Source organism: Physeter macrocephalus, chromosome 14 (genome assembly GCF_002837175.3).
Source record: "Physeter macrocephalus isolate SW-GA chromosome 14, ASM283717v5, whole genome shotgun sequence".
Taxonomy (NCBI): domain Eukaryota; kingdom Metazoa; phylum Chordata; class Mammalia; order Artiodactyla; family Physeteridae; genus Physeter; species Physeter macrocephalus.
In genome coordinates, this window is record NC_041227.1 from 38643437 (window position 1) to 38665707 (window position 22271).

General features: G+C 36.4%; 2 protein-coding genes across 6 annotated transcripts in view; one reads left to right on the forward strand and one right to left on the reverse strand.

Moving 5' to 3' along the window:
- Positions 1-22271, forward strand: part of MACROD2 (mono-ADP ribosylhydrolase 2) — a 2044226-nt gene that overhangs the window by 314264 nt on the left and 1707691 nt on the right. The gene's annotated exons all lie outside the window — the stretch shown is intronic.
- On the reverse strand, positions 8121-21967 carry FLRT3 (fibronectin leucine rich transmembrane protein 3). Of its 3 annotated transcripts, XM_007126793.4 has the most exons (4): positions 21756-21967; positions 13377-13578; positions 12822-13033; positions 8121-11818 (listed from the first exon to the last, which is right to left on the reverse strand). In XM_007126793.4, the coding sequence occupies exon 4, from the start codon at positions 11773-11775 to the stop codon at positions 9826-9828; it is 1950 nt and encodes a 649-aa protein (XP_007126855.1). In that variant the 5' UTR covers positions 11776-11818; positions 12822-13033; positions 13377-13578; positions 21756-21967; the 3' UTR covers positions 8121-9825. The 3 variants fall into 3 exon arrangements, with proteins under 3 accessions (XP_007126855.1, XP_007126854.1, XP_007126856.1); XM_007126792.4 differs by lacking the exon at positions 12822-13033; XM_007126794.4 differs by lacking the exons at positions 12822-13033; positions 13377-13578.

A 22271-nucleotide genomic window follows, 5' to 3' on the forward strand; every position in this document is an offset into this window, starting at 1 on the left:
CGGGAGAGGCCACAACAGTGAGAGGCCCGCATACCGCAAAAAAAAAAAAAAAAAAAAAAAAAAATTTGTTACTCCTACTTTTTAGCAGGCCAAAATATACAAACAGCTCATATCAAGAAATCAAACAACCCAATCAAAAAATGGGCAGAAGATCTAAATAAACATTCTTGAACTTTTACCAAGGGTTGCAGAGTAATATAATGAGCCCAGTCCTGTGATGGGGAGAAAAAGTATGCCTTTGTTAGAATTAGCTTCTATAAAATCAGTACAGGTTTAGAGGGAAAATAGAAATGGCAGAGAAAGTCTGTTGATCTTGCTTCCACACTTTCCACTTTTTGTCACCCTCTGTTCAAATATCAGTTCTAATATTAGATACTAGGCAAATGTTTCTTCATCATCAAAGGTGAAAATAAAATTTACTGGTTATTTGCTAAGAGCCAGGTATAAGTTGAATGCTCAACTTGAAATATATAATTTATTCCTTACAACTAGAAAGGCACTATTTTTATCCTATTTTACAGAAGGTGAAACTGAGGCTTAGAAAGGTTGGCTAAACTCCCAAGGCCATACCCCAAGTAAGTGGTAGAAACTGGATGCAAACCCAGACTTATCTAATTCAAAGACAGTGTTCTTTATCATCATCTCAAATATCAATTTTACATAGAATTTTAAAAATAAATTTATTTATTTTATTTATATTTATTTTTGGCTCTGTTGGGTCTTCGTTGCTGTGTGCAGGCCTTCTCTAGTTGTGGCTAGCGGGGGCTACTCTTTGTTGTGGCATGTGGGCCTCTCATTGTGGTGGCTTCTCTTGTTGTGGAGCATGGGCTCTAGGCACGCGCGTGGGCTTCAGTAGTTGTGGCTCGTGGGCTCTAGAGCACAGGCTCAGTAGCTGTGGGGCACGGGCTTAGTTGCTCTGTGGCATGTTGGATCTTCCCGGACCAGGGCTCGAACCCGTGTCCCCTGCATTGGCAGGCGCCACCAGGGAAGCCCTGTACATAGAGTGTTCTAGTATACTTAGTTTTACACATTGGAGTCAGCATGTCCCAATGAAGAGAGCGACGTGTAGAAAAGACAGGAGATGTGGAGTAAAGATCCTTGTGGCTACATTTGGAATTAAGTTGTTTTTTAGAGTTCTGATTCTGCCAATTTATATTGTGTGATAGTGGGTGAGTTGCAGAATCTGTTTGAATTTCAATTTCTTTTATGAATTGGGAAGCAATGGAGATAATGGCTGTGGAATACTTAGTAAATGTAGTTTTATCATGAAGTTGGTGATAATATTCTATGTTTGTAGAATGGTTTATAGTTTGCAAAGAGCTTTTACAAAGATCGTCTCAGATGATAGTGATACAACCCTTTGAAGCTTGTTCATTCTTTTATTCCTTCATTGAACAACTATATTTTTGAGTGTCTGTTAGGTGCCAGGCATTGTTCTATAGGTTGGGGTAATTTAACAGTGAAGCAACAGGAGACAAAAAATTCCTTGCCTTCATGGAGTTTACATTTTAATGGAGGATATGGATAATAACACATAAGTAAAATATTTAGTATATTAGATAATAATAACAACAGTAAAGGTAGCATTAGCTCCTATATGTTGAATGCTGTGAGCCATGCATTCCTCAGTAGTTAGAAGCATATTTTGATTCGTAGACATGTTTTTCCATTATGGACTTTTTAAAAACTATAAATAGGTTATAGTTCAACTACAAACTTTTTTTTCAAATTTTTTGTTGTTTCAAAACAATGAAGGGATTGGTTTTTCTATTTAATTGTTAGCACACATCTCTAAAATTTATGAAAGCTTTTCTAGCTAGCTCTAAGATTCTATGCCATATTGGCTAAAATTATGGAATTAAATGTAGATCTCTAATACCTGTCTCTATTTATAGAAGTCTGGTAAGTATACTCTGAATACGGCATTTTGATAGTTCAAAGATTATTTTTTAAAAATAATTAAATAATTATTTGAAAACCATTAAATGATCTTGGCTTTTCTTTACCTTTGTAGACTAGGTAGTAGTACTCATGGGTTATATGTCTCAAATGCAGCACCAAGCCTGGTGAAAAACTTCAGTGATCTGGAACTTCCATTCTGGGTTTTAGAAGACACAAAGGGATCATGAGAAGGTGTTGTAGTGACTCAAACATAAAGATTTGTCTGCCAACTCCAAGTTTAAATTTATTGAAAGCTGCAAGAAAGACAAGTGTTATTCTCAGGATAGTTTCCAGCCATTAACTAGTAACCACCAAACGTCATCATTCAACATCATGGGGCAGAGGCCTGTAAGCCTTGGGAGAAAAATTCACATTTGCACCATTGAAACGTTTTGAGATTTAATCCTAAAAATGTCTTCTAGTTGTTATACCAGTAAAATGAAATAATTTTTTTTATGGACTTGAAACTCCTTTTTAAAGTTATTGAAGAAATATTTCTGCTCACTATTTAAAGAGAGTGTTTAAGAGCTCAAGCTTCAGGAGAAGACAGAATCCTTGTTCTACCACTTGCTAACTATATAACTTTAAGAAAGATTCTGTTATAGCTCCAGAATATACCTGGCATCTTTCCTCTCTCTCCTCTTACTACCACCATCCTGTTCCATGTTACTCATTCTCCACACAGTGGCTAGTGACTTTATTACAATTGAATTCTGATAGTCTGATCCCCACACATCATTCTTCCTTCTCCCCAAACCCGTGTTAACAATCCTCCAATGGCCTTCTCTTATACTAGAGTGAAGTCCAGACTTTTTACCTTGGCCTTGGCCTACCAGACCCTGTCGGAACTGATCCAGGCCTGCTTCGCTGATCTCACCTCTGTCTTGCTCACTGAGCTTGAGCCCCCTGACATTTTTTTCAATCCCTAAGCTCACTAAACTTCTCAGAACACTCTACCTCATTCTTCGCGTGGCTGACTCTTTACCCCTTAGGTCTTAGGCTTCTCTTACCACCCAGTCTAAATAGGTTTTCATGATATACTCACTCATGCACCATGTTTTTCTGTTACATGGCATCTGTCATGATTTTTCACTTTATGTTCATTTGGTTTTCGTTTAATATCTGAATGTCTGCCTCCTCCAACTGTAATCTCCATGTCTTTATGGTTCAGTGCTATATACTCAGACCCAAGCACAATAAATCATTGTTAATGTTGAATGAATAAAATATCTAACTCCATAAACTTTCAAAGTATTAATATGCTCATCTGAAAAATACAAATAATAATTCCTACCTGTAAAGTTACTGTATGAATTAAACAAGATTGAATATATAAAACAGCATTGTGCTTGACCAGTCCTCAACAAATGGTAGTGTCTGCAGCAGTGGCGTGATCACCAGACATTTGTTAAGCCCACTGTGTGTGTGAGACATTGCTAATGTTTGTAGAACATATTTTTAAAAGATAGGTTTGTTAGACTTTTGTTTCACCTTGTCTTTACTGTTTTATTATTATTAGCATTGGTCTTCACATCTAGGAAATTAAAATTTGGAATTCCAGCAGTGATTCCATGCTTTTTAATGGAACATTGATATAAACTAGCCTCAGCTTTGTAATGCCACAATTATCAGAGCCATGATGTACATTCAAAAGGGTAATTACTTTGAGTAGTAATTTCCTAGACTGCCCTCCCCACCCCCCCAACCCGCTGGCATTGAAAAAGGAGCACTGCTTTTGTGTGTGTACACAATCAGTCTGTAAAACCCCATTATCCCCAACTTCCACACCCCTGTGGCTGCATACTTCCTTTTGAAGCCTCTTTAAAAAGAAAAAAAAAAACTTTCAAGATAGCCCTAAAATTTATTTTAAATCTCATTTCACCCATATAGTATAAAAATGAGATGGTGGGTAGGAAGTGGGAGGGGTCTAGAATGTGATTTGCTTACCCCTGGACTTCTATGATACTTGTGGGAAAGCCTGGTAAAAATTTGCACGGGTGGGTAGAAATACTTCTTCAGAAATACTTTGAGATAAAGTTAGATTTAAATCTGTTTTGATGTTCAAAGAACAGAGAAATGTTAATTTGGTTATTCTAGTTCTTTTTCTTTCATCCGTTCAGGATGTCTATACTATTTAGAACAGAGGTTTCCACTGACCTCTCATGACCAACATCCTTTTAAACTGTGATCATCTGGTAGAATCCTAGGTGCAGTGCCCTCCTCTGCTCTCCTTTTCTTCTTTGTGTCTCTTTCCATCTGAGGTTTTGACCTCCTCTCTGGCCCATATCCTAACTGCTTCCACTGAGCCCATTCAATCCTTTACTTTTGGGTTCCAGCTTCCCATGCTACTCACATTTCTCTTAGCATTCTTTCCACCACCTTGAATTAATTGACGTCTGTTCCCTGAGGATGACACCTTCCCTGTTACCTGTTGCATCTCTTACTGTCACTATTTGATGCAACTAGGGAAGGGGAGGGGTGTGTAATAGAGGTAGAGAGTTTCAAAAAAATTTTCCCTTCCCCTGAAAGACCTCTTCTTGACTTTGGTTTTTTACCACTATTCAAAGTCATTTCTTTTGAAATTCTTATTTTACATCAACATCGTCTAATTCCATCATCTTCTCCCTCTTCTTCATCTCTGGGACATTTCCCCATCTTCCTTAGAGCTTGTCTTATAAGTCTTACCTGCATACCAATCCTTTCCATCTCTCGGAGTGATTGTGTCCTCCTCACTGGTGACTCTTCCAAAACTGCAGTTTCTCAGTCACAGCCTTTAACTTCAGTCATCTTAGAGTCACAGCCATGACTTGGACCACACCTCTTGTGCATCTCAATTTTCTTCACTTCTGTTAAATATGTTCCCTGTCCTCATTGTAGATTCCTAACTCTATCTCATTCCTGAAGTCAGTAAATATCCTTCCTGGCATTCACTTCTTTTTTATTTCTCTTGATCCTCGACATGACCGACCAAGCAAGAGCCTTCACCTCCAAACTTCTTAAAGAGTAGACTTAATCATTGTTTCTGTTTTCTTTATCTCTCATTATCCTGCCAACGTCACACAGGCTTTTTGCCTCCTTACTCTGCTGACACTGCTTCAAAATCCCTGATGGTCTCCTCTTTTTTCATATTCAGTTTCCTCTTCCAAGTCTATATTTCTGACTCCCTTTTTGACATCCTCCTTTTAAAAATGTTTCTAGTTCCTTGATTTCATTATATTTTCTTCTCAAAATGATCTTTCCCCTTTGTGACTCTGGTTTTTTTTGTTTGTTTGTTTTTGTATTCCTCTTCCCTCTTCTGTCCCTACAAAGCGTAGGTGTTCCTTTGTCTCTTTTCTCTCTCTGCTCGCGTTCTGTTGGTGATCTCATCCATCCTCTCAACTTTAATAATAAGCTGTTAGATATGGATTCCCTTCCTTGATGCTGAAGATCTGTCCTCACACCCTCATTTCCAACTTCCTGGTAGACATATCCAGAGGGGTAACATAAAAGTACTTTAAATCTACGGTGATTATAATTTATCATCTAAATTGGGTCACTATGGAAGGCAATATAAGGAACTACTAATAATCAGCCAGTGTAAACCTGTACTGTGCATATGGTCACCTATTCAAACTCATTATGTACAAAATACTCTGACATTTGCTTTTCCAGTATTTTCCATCATTATTAATTGCCTCACCAACATTTTACTTACTCAGGCTGAGAATTATCTTCAATTTTTATTCTTTCTTCAGTTTCCAATTCCTAGAAATTCTACCTTTTCTGTATCTTTTTAATTACACCTTTTTTAGAAACCCTATTTCACTGTTCAGGCTCTTATTTCCTCTTGCCTGGAATACTGCATAGACGTCTAACTTGTCTTCTTACTCCCAGTTTCTCCTTCTTTATCCCTCATGCTGTATTCTTTATTTCTACAAAATGTCCCTAAAGTATTGATTATTTATGCACCTGCTTAACAACCATTGCCAAAGAATATCATGAAGACTTCTCAGCTTGGAATTTAACACACTTAACACAATATAACAAAGCCTGACATAAAAAAAATGTGTCCAGCTTTACTCCTTCATGGGCCCTGTGTTTCAGCTGGACTATTGGCCTTTCCACAAACACCTCCTAAATCAGTGGTACTCAACCTCAGCAGAAACACCTTTGGTATTAAAAGTATATAAATACTCAAACTTAACCTGGGAGATCTAAATTTAGTAGGTCTGGTTTGCGGCCTGGTTAAATTAATAAAGAGCCTCCCCAGGTGATTCTGACCAAAGCCAGCATCAAGAAGCACTGCGACTGTTTTCCAACCTCCATGACTTTGTTCACCATTTTCTCTCCATGGCCAGTATCTGTTTTTCTTGCTTTCTCCTTAAATACCTTCCTATCTTTCAATACCAGCCCTAGTTTTGTTTTACCTCCTTCATGAGGTCTTCCTTGATCCATCCAGATAGATGTAATTATTTTGTCTATACTGCGGTCACAGTATAACTTTCACTAGATTATTTGTTTAATGCCTTACAACCTCTACACAGCACACTTCTTGAAGGCAAAGCTCCTACTATTTTATAATATAGAAGCCACTCAGTAAAGGTCATTGGCTGTTGAGATTTTTTTGTAAAGAACTTTGAAGTTCTTAAGAAAGTGATTGATACCATGAGTTACTTTTTTGCTAATTTAATCAATAGTCCAAAAGCATAAAGTACAGTAGTTTTAATTCCAACACTATGCTAAATTAAGATTTGCTAATCATGCTAAGTAGGAGAAAGGAATTAGAATTGTAAATGCCACTACTGTTTTCAGGGGCAGATGAGCTAATCTTTAAGTGAATTCAGTGGTGGATTGGTTCCTTTTTAACACCCACACTTCAGGTGCTTTAAATTAAGCACGTGGGTCTCTTTGGACTCCTCATGAAAACTGTCATGTTGGCATGTACCTATAAAATGTGCTTTACTCAGAAAATGTGGTTAGTAAAGCAGAGTTTTTTACTAGTTCCTTTGGCATGGGGAATACTTTTAATAAATAGGCCTCACTGAAAGAACACAGTGTTGTTTTTAATAGGGAACGAGAGTGTAAGTGCAGTGATTTAATGCAGTTACAAGTGCCTGCATCCAAAAACAATTTTTGATTTTTGTCAAACATTCAGCAGGGGAGTGATTTTTCCCTCAATTTTTTTGTAGCTTCCCCATTGTATTCTTGTTAAATGTATAAGCTGGATATTCAGGATTGAATTTTTTTTTTCCTACATTTTTCTTTGTTAGTACCTGATCAGTAAAAATTGTGAACATTTAGCTTGGGATAGATGTATATGTGTCTATAATTAATTTAGTGTCCTTTAAGGTGGAGATTTGTGTTTTGTCATTTATTGAAAGTATATATATATTTCAGCAAAGTATTTGGATTTCATAGCAAGCCTAGGTAAAAGAATAAACTTTTACCCTCTCAGTGCTTTCTCTATTTGCTAGTGTAAAACGTATTTCTGATTTATCCCAGGTAAAATAATTAAAATGCATGTATTAGAACACATAAAATTTTCTGTGCTCATGAAAGGTATACTAACTGGAAAATAGTCTTGGCTTTTGACTTTTTATAAACTCACAGGTTTATAGGGACTTTATGGAGCCATCCAGCCCTTTCCCTGACTTCTGGCAGAGCTTGTAGCTAAACTACTCAAAACCTTTGGAAGCAAAATCAAACTTCCTTCAGAAAATGTTCCCTGTATCCAACGTTAATCACATTTTCTTTGCTAAGTTATCCCTAGAAAACAACTATCCTTAACAGGAAGTCAAAAGAGAAAGTATTGAGAAACATTTGAAGATGGCAAATGAATAAATTAGGTTTCATAGGCAGTTGGAGATATATGTTAGCAGAGTAGTAGAAGCAGCGATATGTAACAAACCACTGGGAACACATGGCTCACTTTGCTTGACCATAATAGTAGTAACTTGTATTTTGTTGAACATTGTACAGTTTCCAAGCACATTGTCTCATTTAATCCTCACAACAACCCTGTGAGGTGGGTGGTATTAATAGCCCCATTGTATAGATAAGGAAACTAAGCTAAGGAGAGTAAATGGTTTGTTTTCACATACCTAGTAAGTGGTGAATCTGAGATATCAGATCCTCTGATGCCAACTCATACTACCAAAAAGCTATTTTAAAAAATATTAATTTTTCAAAAACCACCTTAAAGTATCAGCCAGGACAACAACAGCAGTGTACAAAGACTGAAAGGTCACAAAACCACTTCTGAAGTTTTCTGTAAGTGTATTCCAAAAGACTGTTAGGATATTTGTTTATGCATGAAACACTGAACCCTTAAGTAAAATGATACACAAGCTCAAGATATTGCTATTTTTTTATTTGTAGCCAACATTTATTTTTATGCCTAGAAAAATACACGGGGGTACTTAGGACTAATGTGCTGGGCAGTTTGCTACTTTAGTGATAGTAACATAATCCCGAAAAAGCAAGCACGATTATTTTGTCCTTTTTTTTGTTTTATTCAGCAATAAGACCACAATTTTTCATATTTAAGGAAGTATGAAAAATTTGTCGTGTTTTAAAAGCTGAATACATGTAGCGTTGGATCAAGGCACATACAAGACTGGCCAAAGGGCATACAATGCACTTTGGTTTTTTGTTGGGAAAAAAAATCATGGCAACAGAAAAGTGATGAGGTTTTTAAACAAGTAATAGCTCACAATTCAGTAGGAAGCTGGAAAGAAATGTTACATTACAAGTTAATTATGTAATATCTGGAAAACTGTGACAGTAATGGGCAGTATTCTTGATCATTGTGAACGTAAATTGAACGTTTATGTACAGTGTTAAAATGTTTCACATAAACCAGATCTAAGTTTAATTTCTAGTATTTATTTTTCTTTTAAATTCTCATTTGAAGTACTACTTTCTCTTCATTGCTGAGGGGAATTGCTTATGGTTATGCTACCTTTTTAATGTGTGTAAGGTTTTTTTTGACATCCTTTATGATAAAAACATCATCAACATGAACAATTGTGTCTTTAGAGTTGACTTTTCAAAAATCAGGATGGTATAGGCAAAACCAGAATGCAATTCTGAGATTTGTGTTCATTACGCTATGCGAGTCTAAGTTTTCATGTTTTCCTAAGTACAGATTTCCCCCTAAACTGGAAGCACGCTTACATTACTGTTTTTGTGAAGTCCTTTATTCTCAAAGCTTTGTTAACAATGGCATTAACAACAGCAGACTTCACACTCATTTTATGCCAGCTGATGGATTCAGTTCAGAAGATATGTTTACTTTCTTAAGGATATCTGATTTGCTTAGGGTAAAAATGGAGTTATGCAGCAAGTCTGATATTGCCCATTACTTCACATATTTTGATTATTGAATACCACTGGAATACAGATTTAATAATTGGAACATTATTTCATAACTACCTTTTGAAATTTAATTTTTCTCTTTCAGCCAGTTTTTTTTTTTACATTTTATTAATACCAAAGTGAAAAATGGCCTGTGCTTATACTACAAGGATCTCATGTGAACGCAGTTCTGATTGTTCAACACAGCAAGAAAATTCACTTTCACAGTCAACAAGTCATCTTACTCAGTAGAACACAAAGTAAATGATTTATAACTTCAATATTTGCAAGGAAAATACAGTACAAATTACTAAAAAGTACTAAAATATAGAATTGTGTTCAGGCTTCTCCACTACATCAATCGCAGCAGTAACCTGAAATTTGAAACTTTTAATAAAAAGTTCTTAAATATAAATTATATGGCAAATGTACAGTACATTGCTTTTCTCTGTCTCTTTTTCCAGTGTTTTACAGTAGAATAGGGTTCCTACCATCACCTCCCTTAGGTTTAAAAAAACCGAAACACAGTATGCTGCGAGTCCTCCAGCATCATGAGTGTGAGTGATCTGAGTCTGGAATACCACTGTCTCTGTAGCTTCGGTTACTACTACTTTCACTGTGATTGTTTTTGTACAGATTCATTCCGTTAGGAGGAAATATGGTGTGTATTACAAATTCCTCCTTTGAGATGGGTTCATTGCTTATCGGTAACATCTGAAAAGAAGTCTCCCTGATTTCCAGGATGGAGTTGTCCTTCTTGGTGCCAGCTTCCGCATAGTCATCCTTTCTTCTCTTCCCTTTGCTGTATGCACAGTTCCTTGAGAAGAGTGATCCATTCCTATGAACATACCAGCACACTAAAGCGAGAAGGGCGATGGTCACCAGGGCCACAGCCCCACCAATGATGGCAGCCAATGGTAAATTGGGGTTTTTGTAAGGTTCTTTCTCTTGCTCTCGATTAAGGGTGGTTGTAGGGTTGTACATTCGAAGGGGTGCGGTTTCAGTCTCAATACAAACAGGAGTTTCATCAAATAGGTAGAGGTTACTGGTTTCCATGGGAACCATGCAGACTCGATAGGGCGAATCAGGCTCCAGGGCTGTGACCAAGTATTCACTGCGTTCTCCTGTTACAATTGTTTCCGTTATAGATCCAAACGCTGGGCTGTGACCCAGTTTGAGCCAGCTGAGTCTTAAAGCAGTCATAGGTAGGACAAGTTTCCAAGAGATATGAATTGTGTCAGAGGTGACAGCTTTCACAGTAATGATAATTGTTTTTCTTGCTGGATTCCCCGTGGTTCGCTGATCCTTAGTGAGTTTGGGGTTCTTCATGTCTGGTTGTTTGGTCACTGGAGGTGGCCACTGTCCTTGAGCAGGATGCACTGTGTTGGGTGTTGCAGTGGTTGTCTGAATGGTGCTTACAACTGCGCTGTCCTTACAATCAAACAGTTCCACATTGAGGTCCTTGATAGCCATTCCCCGAACCTTTTCAGGGGCTTGGCACATGAGTCCACGCACATTGACCTTCACAGGTAGTGATTGTAACCAGTCACGCACCCATTTCATCTTGCACCCACAATACCACGGATTGTTGCGAAGAATCAATTGGGTTATGTTGTCCAAATCATCAAAGATACCCTGAGGTAAATTACTTAGGTTGTTATTGGACATATCAAGTCGATACAGCTGCCTTAGATAAGAAAAAGCATTTGGGGGCACCCGATTGATATGGTTATCTTGAAGATAAAGCTTCCTCAGGTTTGTGCCTGGAAGATTTACTGGTGCAGCAGTCAGGGAATTCCGTACCAGTGACAGTTCTGTTAAGTTGACTAGGTTGAAGAAAACTTTATCACCTAAACCGTGGTTGTTCAGCAGGTTTCCATCCAAAACCAGGCGTTTTAGGCTAGTGAGACCTTGAAGAGATGGTGATGAGATGGTGGATATGCGATTATCATCCAAGCGGAGTTCTTCTATAGTCCTGGGCAAACCCCAGGGGATTGTGCTAAGATGATTACGGGACAGGAAAAGCAGCCGGAGATAGTTACTGTCTCGGAATGCCCCCTCTTCAATGCTAACAGCTGAGACAGAGTTATCATCTAAATGTAATTCTTCCAGATAGGGGATTTTTGAAAGTGAATCATAAGTGATAGTCCTTATATTATTTTCTTGCAGATGTAACTCTTTTACATACTTTGGTAGGTTGGTAGGAAATTCATCTAAACTGTTGTGATATAGGTATATTCTTTCTACTTTCAGCAAGTTTTTCAAATCTGAAGGAATCCCAGCATTATTTATTTGGTTGTTCTGAAGGTAGAGAGTTGTAGCATCCTCTGGTATTCCTGTTGGAATGGATGTCAGAAAGCGATCATTACAGTAAATGAAACCGGCATCACAGCGGCACACAGATGGACAGGATTTAGCCATAACTGGTAGTGGTGCCACCTGGAGGAACAGCCCAATTTTAGCCCCGATGAGGAAGATGCTCCAGGCTAGGCTGATCATGGTCAGCAGTGTTGAGGTCTTTACACACGGTAGTTTCAGAGCCCTAAAATGGAGTGAGTTAAAAAAAAAAAAAAGACAGAAAACCATTAGGCCAGCATATTTAAAATGGTATTCAAAATAGCTGTGGAAACTGCAACATCTATAATCACTGTTACTAGTTAATTTTCTTTTTTTGCATGCTTAGGTTTTATTGCTAGCTAACAATGAACACAATCACATAATCTTAAATGTTTCTGGTATTAAGAAGTATTATGTCCCAAATCTTTCTGACTTTGAAATGTTAAATATAATTAATTTTATTGAATATTCTAAAGCATTTTCATAATACTTTGTATCAGTTTCGTAGCCAGTCACTGACCAACCTAGTCAGATTTCTAATTTTTTCTTAATATTCATAATGAATTGACACATATGAATATGATTTGTTATATTTAGAGATAATAATGTTACTGTTCTTAAGAATGAAAATTTTATATCTGCTTTCTATTAGGTAGACTGTACAACTGTAGAAATGTGTAGTCAAAAAAATCTATTCTCTTACTATTCAGGAATAGTTACAAATCTCTTGAGATCCTGAATCCCAGTAAAACCAACTGTTTGCTTTGATTATTGATGTTATTTTTCTTTGATTATTAATATTAAACATGTGAGATAGGTATTTCTAGCAAGAAAATCAGAAGGAATCTTTTTCATTTACTTTAGGGAAGGAAAGGCATACAGCTAATACATCTAGCTAATCTAAGTGGAAAACTCCATTTCATGTTAAACTAGCTCTTTCTTTCTCCCATTTTATTGTATGTTTTGTAATACATGGTTTAATGGCTTTATGAACATTTTTCATTACATTCTATCTCATAACATGTTTTCACAATGCATTTATCGTTTTTCAAGTTCTAATCTAAAATATTATTCAACATTCTCCATGGCTGGAGAATTATAGATTTGTACTGATCTATTGTGTAATATAATTTCTTCTGCACCTTTAGGTATTAATTAGCCTTTATAATTTCAGGCATAAAAATAAAAGACTTGAATATTTTTCCTACCTTATTGAACGATGTGGGTAAATTTTGCGTGAGTGAAAATCCAATGCGCATATATTATTTTCCTGGTGAGGGGCTGGGACTTATAAACTCTTGTTTAGTCCTTGGAAATATTCTTCACTGTTTATTCAAGTAATCCTATGCCGCACACACCTCCAGATCAGGCTTGCTGTTGTCAATGAACATTCCAGCTGCGGTTCAGCATGGTGGGCAAGCTTATTAAAGTGGGGACCAGAAACAATTCAGTTTCCTGTTACTATGTAGAACACATGGTTTCCTATGTATTTTTTTTTTCTTTCTTATAGAGTTTCTGTGTGAAGGTTCCTTTTGTGTAGCTTAATTCCCTTAGTGGAAACTGCTCTCTTTGAAATTCTTATTGGCTCTTCTGTGCAATGTGGTCAGAGATAGTAACTTCAGATCCTCATGAAGAAAGCCATTCATGATGCTAAGACCTGTATAGTAATAGGTTTTTCAGGCAGTTACCCCCCACCTTTATTCCCATCCAGTATTATCCAAGTATAAACTTTGTACAGTAGCTACATCCTGAGGTGTGATTACCTGCTGTGAAATAGCTATTTCCAGCTTTTGCTTCTTGCTGCTTTCTCAGAATAGCTGGTTCAGTCACAGGTTATGAAAGAACAGGTATTCTTTCAAGAGGTAAAAAAAACTTAATTCAAATATTCTTCATGAAAAAAAAAGGAAGCATACTAGATTTCCTTTATGTTTCTGTTCCTTGAAATAGACTGGGTCTGAGCATCTCCTGTGAAAGTAAAATGTTTTAATGAACTATTAACAATGAACGTTAACACACTAGAGAAATTTCCTAGAAATTTAACTTCACTTCTTTCTTTAAGCAATACATCTTTCGTCACAGTAGTTGTTGCAAAGGGATAAGATGAGCTCTTTGTCTCTTACTTCCCGTTTATATAAATAAAGTGGAAGCCAAAGTTGAGATTGTCACCAAATAGATAATTTCAATTGTTAACTGATTGTTCAACAAATCAGAAGCAAAGCTTCATTCAAGAGGCAGTAAGCCCCTTCCATGGATTTTGAATTCAGGTCAGGCCAATCTTTAAAAGATCACTTTTAAATCTTAGATATAAAATGATAAAATGTTTAAAAAGAAGAAAACAAGTACACGTCAAAGAGGTGAACAAAGACACAACAAGGATTTTTGACAGAAATGCCATGGTAACGTTTTAGACATTTCTGAACATAGTTTTACAAAGTCATACAATCTACAATTTAAAGAGTTGAAAAGGGTTTGCTTTAGAAGCGTTTCTTTTGATTTGCTCAGTGCCCTGTTTAATTCTTCCTTCAGGCCTCAATTTTCCCAGTTGCAGAATGTGGACACTATGACCTTCCTCCTTAGAGGTGTTTTTAAGGGCTAGTTGATGATCTTGAAACTCTAGTTACTCAGGTATTGTTGGCCAACAGGCAGCACAGAAGTTCAAGTCATAGTATTTTTTTCAGGAGAATACAATTTTCAGCAAACTGAACTTGAGAAACTGTATTTGGGACAGAAAGGAAGCTATTTCAATGTCTCCTTGTAATGACTGTTAGGAAAGCATATCAAAAGCTGACAAGGCATTTCTCTCTAGGTTCAAACAGGGACATGCCAATTTCCAATGACTGTCTTTTTCACTTCTGAAAGGGCTTAAGCCTTTACCAAAGAGACTCATGATTTTAATGATGACTGCTTTGTTCATTAATATGCATGACGATTTTTTGGGGTGGACAGGGGAGGTGGGTAGGATCAGTATCTGTTACGCAAGGTCACCCACTCAGGGGCTTTCTATACAAGTAGGGTTCATTAAGGTATCATGGAAATATTTGACCCTGAAAGTAGAAGCAATTTGCTTCTCCCCCAGTAATTACGTAGCATCCAACAAGGATAGCATCTGTTCCAGAATTCAAACAGTACTGAAAGTGAATGTTAAATAAGGCCAAAATTTGTGTTTCTGGTTCTCTTTGAAAGTTCGATTTCTTTTAGTTTGTCACCAGATATCAACACTAATAGACTGCATTAACAGAAGGAAACTGAAAAAAAATTACAGATACATTTAATTTATTATTTAGGCAACTTGAAATAAAAATAGCAGTTAGCAGATGGATAAAGTAGTCTCTAGTGAATATTGCAAAGTGCCCACAAAGGAAAGTTTAAGTGATTTATTGTTTAATGTGAGGTTTTACAGTGATGCCTTTAGGGTTTTGCTCATTATTGTTGAATTTCAGTGGAGTATTTTCTTGAAAACTGTTACTTTCTTGGTATGTAAAAATGGAAAAGCAAGCTGTGAAATTATAATTACAATGTTACTTTAAAAAGTATCTTTTGTAAATGTTTTCTAAGCTTGAAAATTATTCAACATATAAAGTAATTTGGTAAATATAAGAAAACATTTAAAGCAATTTAAAAAAGTTACTTTTGTTGAACTGCATTAAAAACTAATCAAAACGGTTAGAAAAATCACAGGTGAGAACCTGCTTAAAATGTTGCCAATAGCTGGCCATTTCTCATACACCAGGACATACTCTAAAGTTGAAAAGATTTAATCTGACGAATGGGAATTTTAAAATTGTTGGTCGGTCTAGAGTATGTGCAAGGTGATGATCATAATGATAACCAGAGCTAAAGCTTGTAGCCGAGCTGTAAGTATTTCACCAATTCAAGCTCCAAGAATATGTACTGATTTTCACATTTTTAACCCAGAGAAAGAAAAAATATTCTAGATTGGTGTGAAAAGAAGGAAGACTAATTTGTTTATTTTTCTGTTTTACATTTGTGAAACTGCTTCCTCTGCTCTATTTGATATGCAAACTACATAGCCATTAATACAATAGTGGTAATAATGTGGGATTAACAGAAAGCCTGAAATCTCATTAAATTCTTGGAAAATGCCATTCTTTTCTCCCCAGACTGCATTAAAAAAAAAAGGCAAAAATATAAAGCATGTTTCTCTGGAGAGAAGGATACTCTGAAAAATGACGCTTCCTTCACAAGTTCTTACTCCCTTTACTTAAGCTCAAACTGTTCAACGCATGCTTGATTGTGTTTTATATCTTATATTTTATATCTTCTCCTGACCTTTTATATTTAAAAACTATAGTGCTAAAGAGTTTTGTTTTATTTTGCATATTTTTAGAGGCTGTAATGGTCTCTCCATCTAAAATAGGTGATCCTGCCCCCATCCTTAGACTTCCCTCTTTCTGAGCTGGCTCTACATATTCACGCACATAAAGACATTGTAGTTGAATGTGACTGATGAAAAGAAAAATGATCCCCACTGGCATGGACACTGTGGCCTGGTTTCCACAACATTGACTTCAGAGCCTTTATGTCTGCATAGGCTTGAAAGAGGCCATTACTTCTGAACAAAAAGGAATCGATCTTTTAGAAAAATATTGTTAATGGGGTAACTTGGGGGAAAACATAAATGGAGCCCTGGTTATTTAAGGGAATGTTTAAAAATTTTTTTAAATTGTATCATTGCTTCAGTATATAGCATGTAGAACTGTAGCAAAAAGAAGAAAAACATAATCGCCTCACTGGTAAATCAGATTTTTAATATGGATTTTCCTATTCAGTTTATCTTTATAAATAAAAATTGTGAATTTTAAAAAATGCATTTATAGTGTAATCACGTCTGCAAGAAGCCTCCAATTGATTTCCATGATATACTTAAAAGAATTTAAATAGATAAAGATGCTATCATTTTGAGATAGTTTTAGAAAACTCACATAATTGAAGAAGTTGTGTCTGAATAGAAAACTGGTATTTAAATAAAGTCAAGAACTTGAGGTAATCTACATGTTTATATGATTCCTTCTTTGCTACTACAATATTTTGGAGGTGGGAATGTTTGAGATGACAAGGTATTTCTCATGTTTTGATCACTTAGATTAAGATTATATGTTGATAGTGCTAACTTCCTAAATCCTTTATTTGCTCCCCTTGGTTTAAATTGACTTTGATTTGAAATCATTGCTCATTTAAAAAAAATCTTAAATCAAGTATAGAGTTTTGAGATTTTCGTTTCTTTTTAATGCTTTGCCTCACATCAGGGTCTCTTAACTCTCTGGGAAACTTTTAAAAATATTAAATCTAAAAGTAGAAAGGCATGTAGAACTCTTAATCGAAGTTAATTGCATTATTATTTTGAGTAAAACCTTGAGATTGAAGAAAACGTATGCTTACTGAAATTTTTCCAAGTCTGTGAATATTTCTAGGTAAACTGGAATTTATACAATCATAATTTGGAGTATTAGGAAAGTAATTTACTCATGAAGGTTTAAATTGCTGCTAGAAAGCTCAACAAAATGATCAACCTATGAATGCTAAGTCTTTGTAATGACAAATGGTATTTCAAATAAACTACGTGTATGGTTAAACTGAAAAACTGGAGTACATCAGGTTAGTTGATAGTGACAGCAAAATGCTTTCTAAGCAGCCTGTCTGGTAGTTAAATTTTCCACGATCATCAGATTTCAGGAAAGTTCCAATTCTTTTGTTTAATGCCAGGCAAGCAGAAGGACCTCTAACTCTCCTCTTGAGAGTCATGAAGTCTGAAGGGTTTGCTGAGAGGCAGAGAAGCAAGTGTGCCTTTTCTTACGTAGTTTTATCCAGACTATTTTCTGGCCTGTAAGGTTTGTTTCATTTATGCAAATAGGGGATGAAAGTTCCAAAGCAAAGTATTTTTACTTTCTCCATTTATGTTACTGGTTCTTTTCCCCAATAGGTTTGTGATAAATGAATCTAATTCTGCTTCATTTGTTTTGGCTTATAAAGTTAAACTGAGCATCCTTAAAAAAAAAGGCAAACTGGGATGTTATCTTTCATCATAGTGAAGGCTGCTTCCTTTATGATATTAAGCCAGACTAAATGAGTTAGAAAACCATGGCTTATAAGAATGAATAAGATATTAATTTACAGGTTGGTAAAGGTGAGCAGTAGAGAGCTTGGGGCAGGGGACAAGCTTTAAGTTTGCATTGACTTGTAAGCAATTGCAATTAAAACTATGCTTATCTTTGTTAAACCACAAACATTTTCCCACTGCAAACTTGAAATGCCTTTTTCAGTGTTGTGAGTACAATTTGGTTGATATGCTTTAAATTTCTAATATTCACGTTTCCATACTCTAGTAGAACAAATATTTGGGTCTACTGTGTGCCAAGCACTGGGCTGGATGATAACATCCATAATCATAAAAAACACCTTGTTTTTTTCATGTCAGAGTTGAGTATTGTTGATTTAAACCAAATGAAGAGGAAGAAAATCATCAACACATGAACTTATCAATCCACAGTCCAGTGGCACACTTCAAAAATGGTGTTTAACCAAATGTGGTCTCTGGGTTTTCTTTTCAAAGTTGCCACGGTAACTTGTGCACGTGAAAAGTGAAAGAATAAAGAACAAAAGCTGTCATTGTCTCATCAAGAGAGAGTAATTTCTCCTTTCTCTCATTTAAGCAGACTAATACCTGGAGAGAGCTTTTTATACATTCCTGACACTTGATTTGGGGGCTAGGAAAAGAGATTATGCATATGTTAAACAAATGCAACTTTAGCTGCTGCTTAGATTACATTTCGTTCTTTTTTACTTAAAATCTGTTTTCTCTGGTGTTCTTGTCAACAGACAAGTCAAAGTCCTGAAACCTGCTCTCCTATGCAATATAAACATGGCTTTCAGACTGTTTTTTAGTGTGATGTTTTACCAAATTTAGCGATGCTGATCTGCTTTCTGAAACTGGAAAATGCTTTCTGAAATGTATATTCCTATTTCGGTTCTTAAGCGGCAGAAGGCTTTTTCCAGAAGACATTTACAAACCATCTCTTTGATGGAAATTTGTTTGTTGACTTGTGATAAGTTTTTGAAATGGTGCAATGTTAGAAAGAGTCGAGAAAAGGCCCTTTTTATGCTCTGAAGAGAAAAATGCACTTTGGAGAATTAATACTGCTTAGAGGTTTACTGTAGAGTTTTTGCCCGCTGGGGGGTGGTACACTCTACCAGAACACTGCTTTCAGAAGCCCTAAGTCAGATGTTGGCTGCTGCCAGCCAGTTTTCCTCTGGTTTAATTACAACAAAGCCTCCCGTTGAGAAGAACAGTAAAGGCCTCTGGGGCAAAAGGTGGGGGTAGGAGGCAAGGGGGACTGAGGAGAAAAGGAGGGAAGAAGTTACAGGCTTTGAAAAATTTACTGAATCTTATTTCCCTCGTTGACTTCATTTATAGTGGTCTTCATTTGACTGTCAACAATTATTTATAATACTATTAAAATAAACTGGTTGAATAAAAGAATATTTAAGGGGGTTTAATCAAAAATTTTAAGTTAGTCTTGGATCTTGGCATTAAACACATTCTTTGTTATGTAGTCCACCCACCTTAAAAATAGGGGGAAAAGTTAAGATCCACTGAAATGGCAGTTTTAAACCAATTTTTTTTTCTAATGACCAGATTTAATTTAATATTGGTATGAACATTTGGCATATCAAGAATGAAAGCATAAAGAAACATTCATATAACATTAATACAAGGCAAGTTCTCTGCTACTGATTTTTGTAGGGTTTAAAGTTGTTCAAAATAATTCAGGAAGAGGAGGAAGCCCTAGTGTGTGTGGCCAAGAAAAGCAGACACAAATCTCTCTGCAGTGCACTTGCATGTTTAAAGATGATAATTGTATTTTTCATCTGGAGACATAGAGTGTTCATTAGGGTCTTGTGTCCCTAGGCAGGAGGTGCTGAATGTAATTGGAGTTTCTATTTGATTGGGCAATATAGTCTAGAGAAGAAACTGGGGTAAAGATAATTAATAGCTTGCTAACAAAGTCTGACAGCCACAAGATTTCAACCAAATTTATTTCACACCGCTTCATTTAGCTCTGAAAAAGTTTTGATGGAATTGGAGGCTCCTTAATTAACACTTGAAAGCAAAAGAAACATACCTTCTATTTTACTGCCACATTCAGTTATGACAAATTTTCTTACTGTTTTTCTTCTTTTTGTAAAAACTTTACTTACTGCCCAGTTATATATTCCACAAACGTTAATGTTTAGGAAGTGTTTAATTGGGTATTTTGAACCTAACCATAATTGAGTTAAAATGGGGGGGGGGATGAAAAGCCCAATTAATAACTGATAGTATTATACAGCCTAATTAATAACTGATAGTATTATACAGTATTATACACAATATTAATGAATTCATTATGTTTATTCATTCAATAATATCTTTTCTGATCCTTGGACTAGATATATTTTTGGCAGTGCTCTATTTAAAAAAAAAATTAGATGTGCTTTTCCTACTTAGATACATGCAATCATGTTTTTGTAACACTGTTTTTTATTTCAGGCTAATATATGTATGTGTTTGTGTATGTGTGTGTGTGTGTGTGTTGTGTATACACACACATATATCTGCAAACTAAGTGGCATATCTCTGATTTAGTCTTCTTATAGATTAAAACCTGGCATATTATTATTAATATTGGTAGTAGCGGTAATATTAATATTTTGTAGTACTTTTAAAAGGTTCATTTCTTTCTTTACTCATTTCAAGAGAGATGGGTATCTGTCATCTGTCACTTTGGGGCAGGCATAAGTGGTCCTATCTGAAAACAGACAAATTCATTCTTTATGTTTATGCTGGTCAGGATATTCCTACGTGGTCGGGGATAAATGAAAGGCATTGCTACAGCTGAAGCACTTTTCTAGTGGCTTTATTCATGTTGTTTCCTGCTATAACGAAGGAACATATGTGTGCATTTTAGAGCAGACAGATTTATTAAGAAAATTTACAATAGTTAATTGTTAAAACCATTGGAGAATTTGGTTCCGTGATTGGCACATATCAAGGCTTTTAAAAAATATTTTAAATTCTCAATAAATAAATAACAATCAAACCCCCAGATGGTGAGAAAATATAGGCCTGTTGTACTTTTTACCTCTATGCAACCATTTTGTTTCATATCTAATTCATTGAAAAAAAATTTTCTTGAGAAGATACATTTAACTACTTTTGGAAAGCTTTGTTGTATAAAAATATTTCTTTCAATATAAGATTTTCCCATTATAAGTTGCAAGTGAATGGATACTCTGCATATCCCACTTGATGAGGGCTCTACTCATTTTTTACCCCTTGCCACACTGAAATCCCTGCATACATCAGGCTTAACTTCCAGGCTGAGCTTTGTTAGTTTTTCTGAGTAGACTTTTCCAATTACTATGCTAGTCACATACTACATTTGCCCAAGCAATGGATTTTGGCGTTCTTCTGGAGAAGGGATATGGTTTGTAAGAGAGTCTCCCCCTCCTCTGAGCTGAATTCACAAGTTGAGATGTGCAAGCCTGAAATGCTTGAAGCAGCTCTGGCAGGATAGCAGTGCAAGCTTTAAAATCTAGGTGTAGCTGTTAATCCTTCCAGAGGCACATAAGTCTCCAGGAGTAGCTGGGCTAGCTGTGAGCAAGATGTATGCTTTTCATGTACTGCGTACTCATGGGCTAAGGGATTATTGATTTTCTTTCACAGTTGTAAAAGCAGCAATTGGTGATCATACCACACGTACAGTACACACCAAGTTAGCAAGACCTTTCGCTTTCCTCTCTGTGAAAAAATCTGCCTCGTATTCTTTAACATCTAACATTTAACTTTCCAACTTAATGTTTTCTATAAGGCTCTTTTCAAATAGCAATGACACGAGACAGAAAATAGCCATTTATCATTAGTTTTTTTTTTAATGAAAGAAAGGTTTCAAGAAACTTCTTGCATTTGGCCGTAACAGTCCAATTTTTCCTTGCTGGCTTGCACGCACATACATTGCTCGTCCTGGTGACAGAGCAAATGTTCGTATTTGGATGCCTCATGATACCAAGTCATTTCTTTCTAGAGAGTAAAACCAAGCAAACTTTCTGGGACAATCATAAGGAAAAACAAGGGAAACACTTACCGGGAAGGCGAGAAAAAGCAATCCCATATGTTCTGCCGTTCTAGCTGTAATTCCACTGCCTGGGAATTGGAGTAATAACCCTCCCCCTCTGCCCAGCTCGGCGTCCAGTCCACACAAAGCCAACGGCAGCTGCAGGCTGAGCTGGTCCTGTTCGGATCACGCCTCCACTGAGGAGCGAGCAAGGGACAGCATTCCAGTTTACTGCACAGCCCACCTCCAAGTCTGAAGTTAAAGCTTCACCTCGCAGTGGTTGAAGAAGGGGGTGATGTCATAGATGGGCAGGACTTCGCCAAGCTCTCGTTCAGTGAGATAACTGGGTGATCAGACAGATGAGCTTTGCCATCGCTAGAGGGAGTGAGAGCAGCCAGAATGAGGCGCTCAGCCTGCCGAGGCCAGGATGCCATTCTGTTGGTAGGCAGCCCTTTGGAATCGCAACCTTTTCTGAAGTTTACTACAACAGGGGAGTGGTAGCAAGTTTATAAAAAAATACAAGACTGTTAGAAGGCTATTTATAAG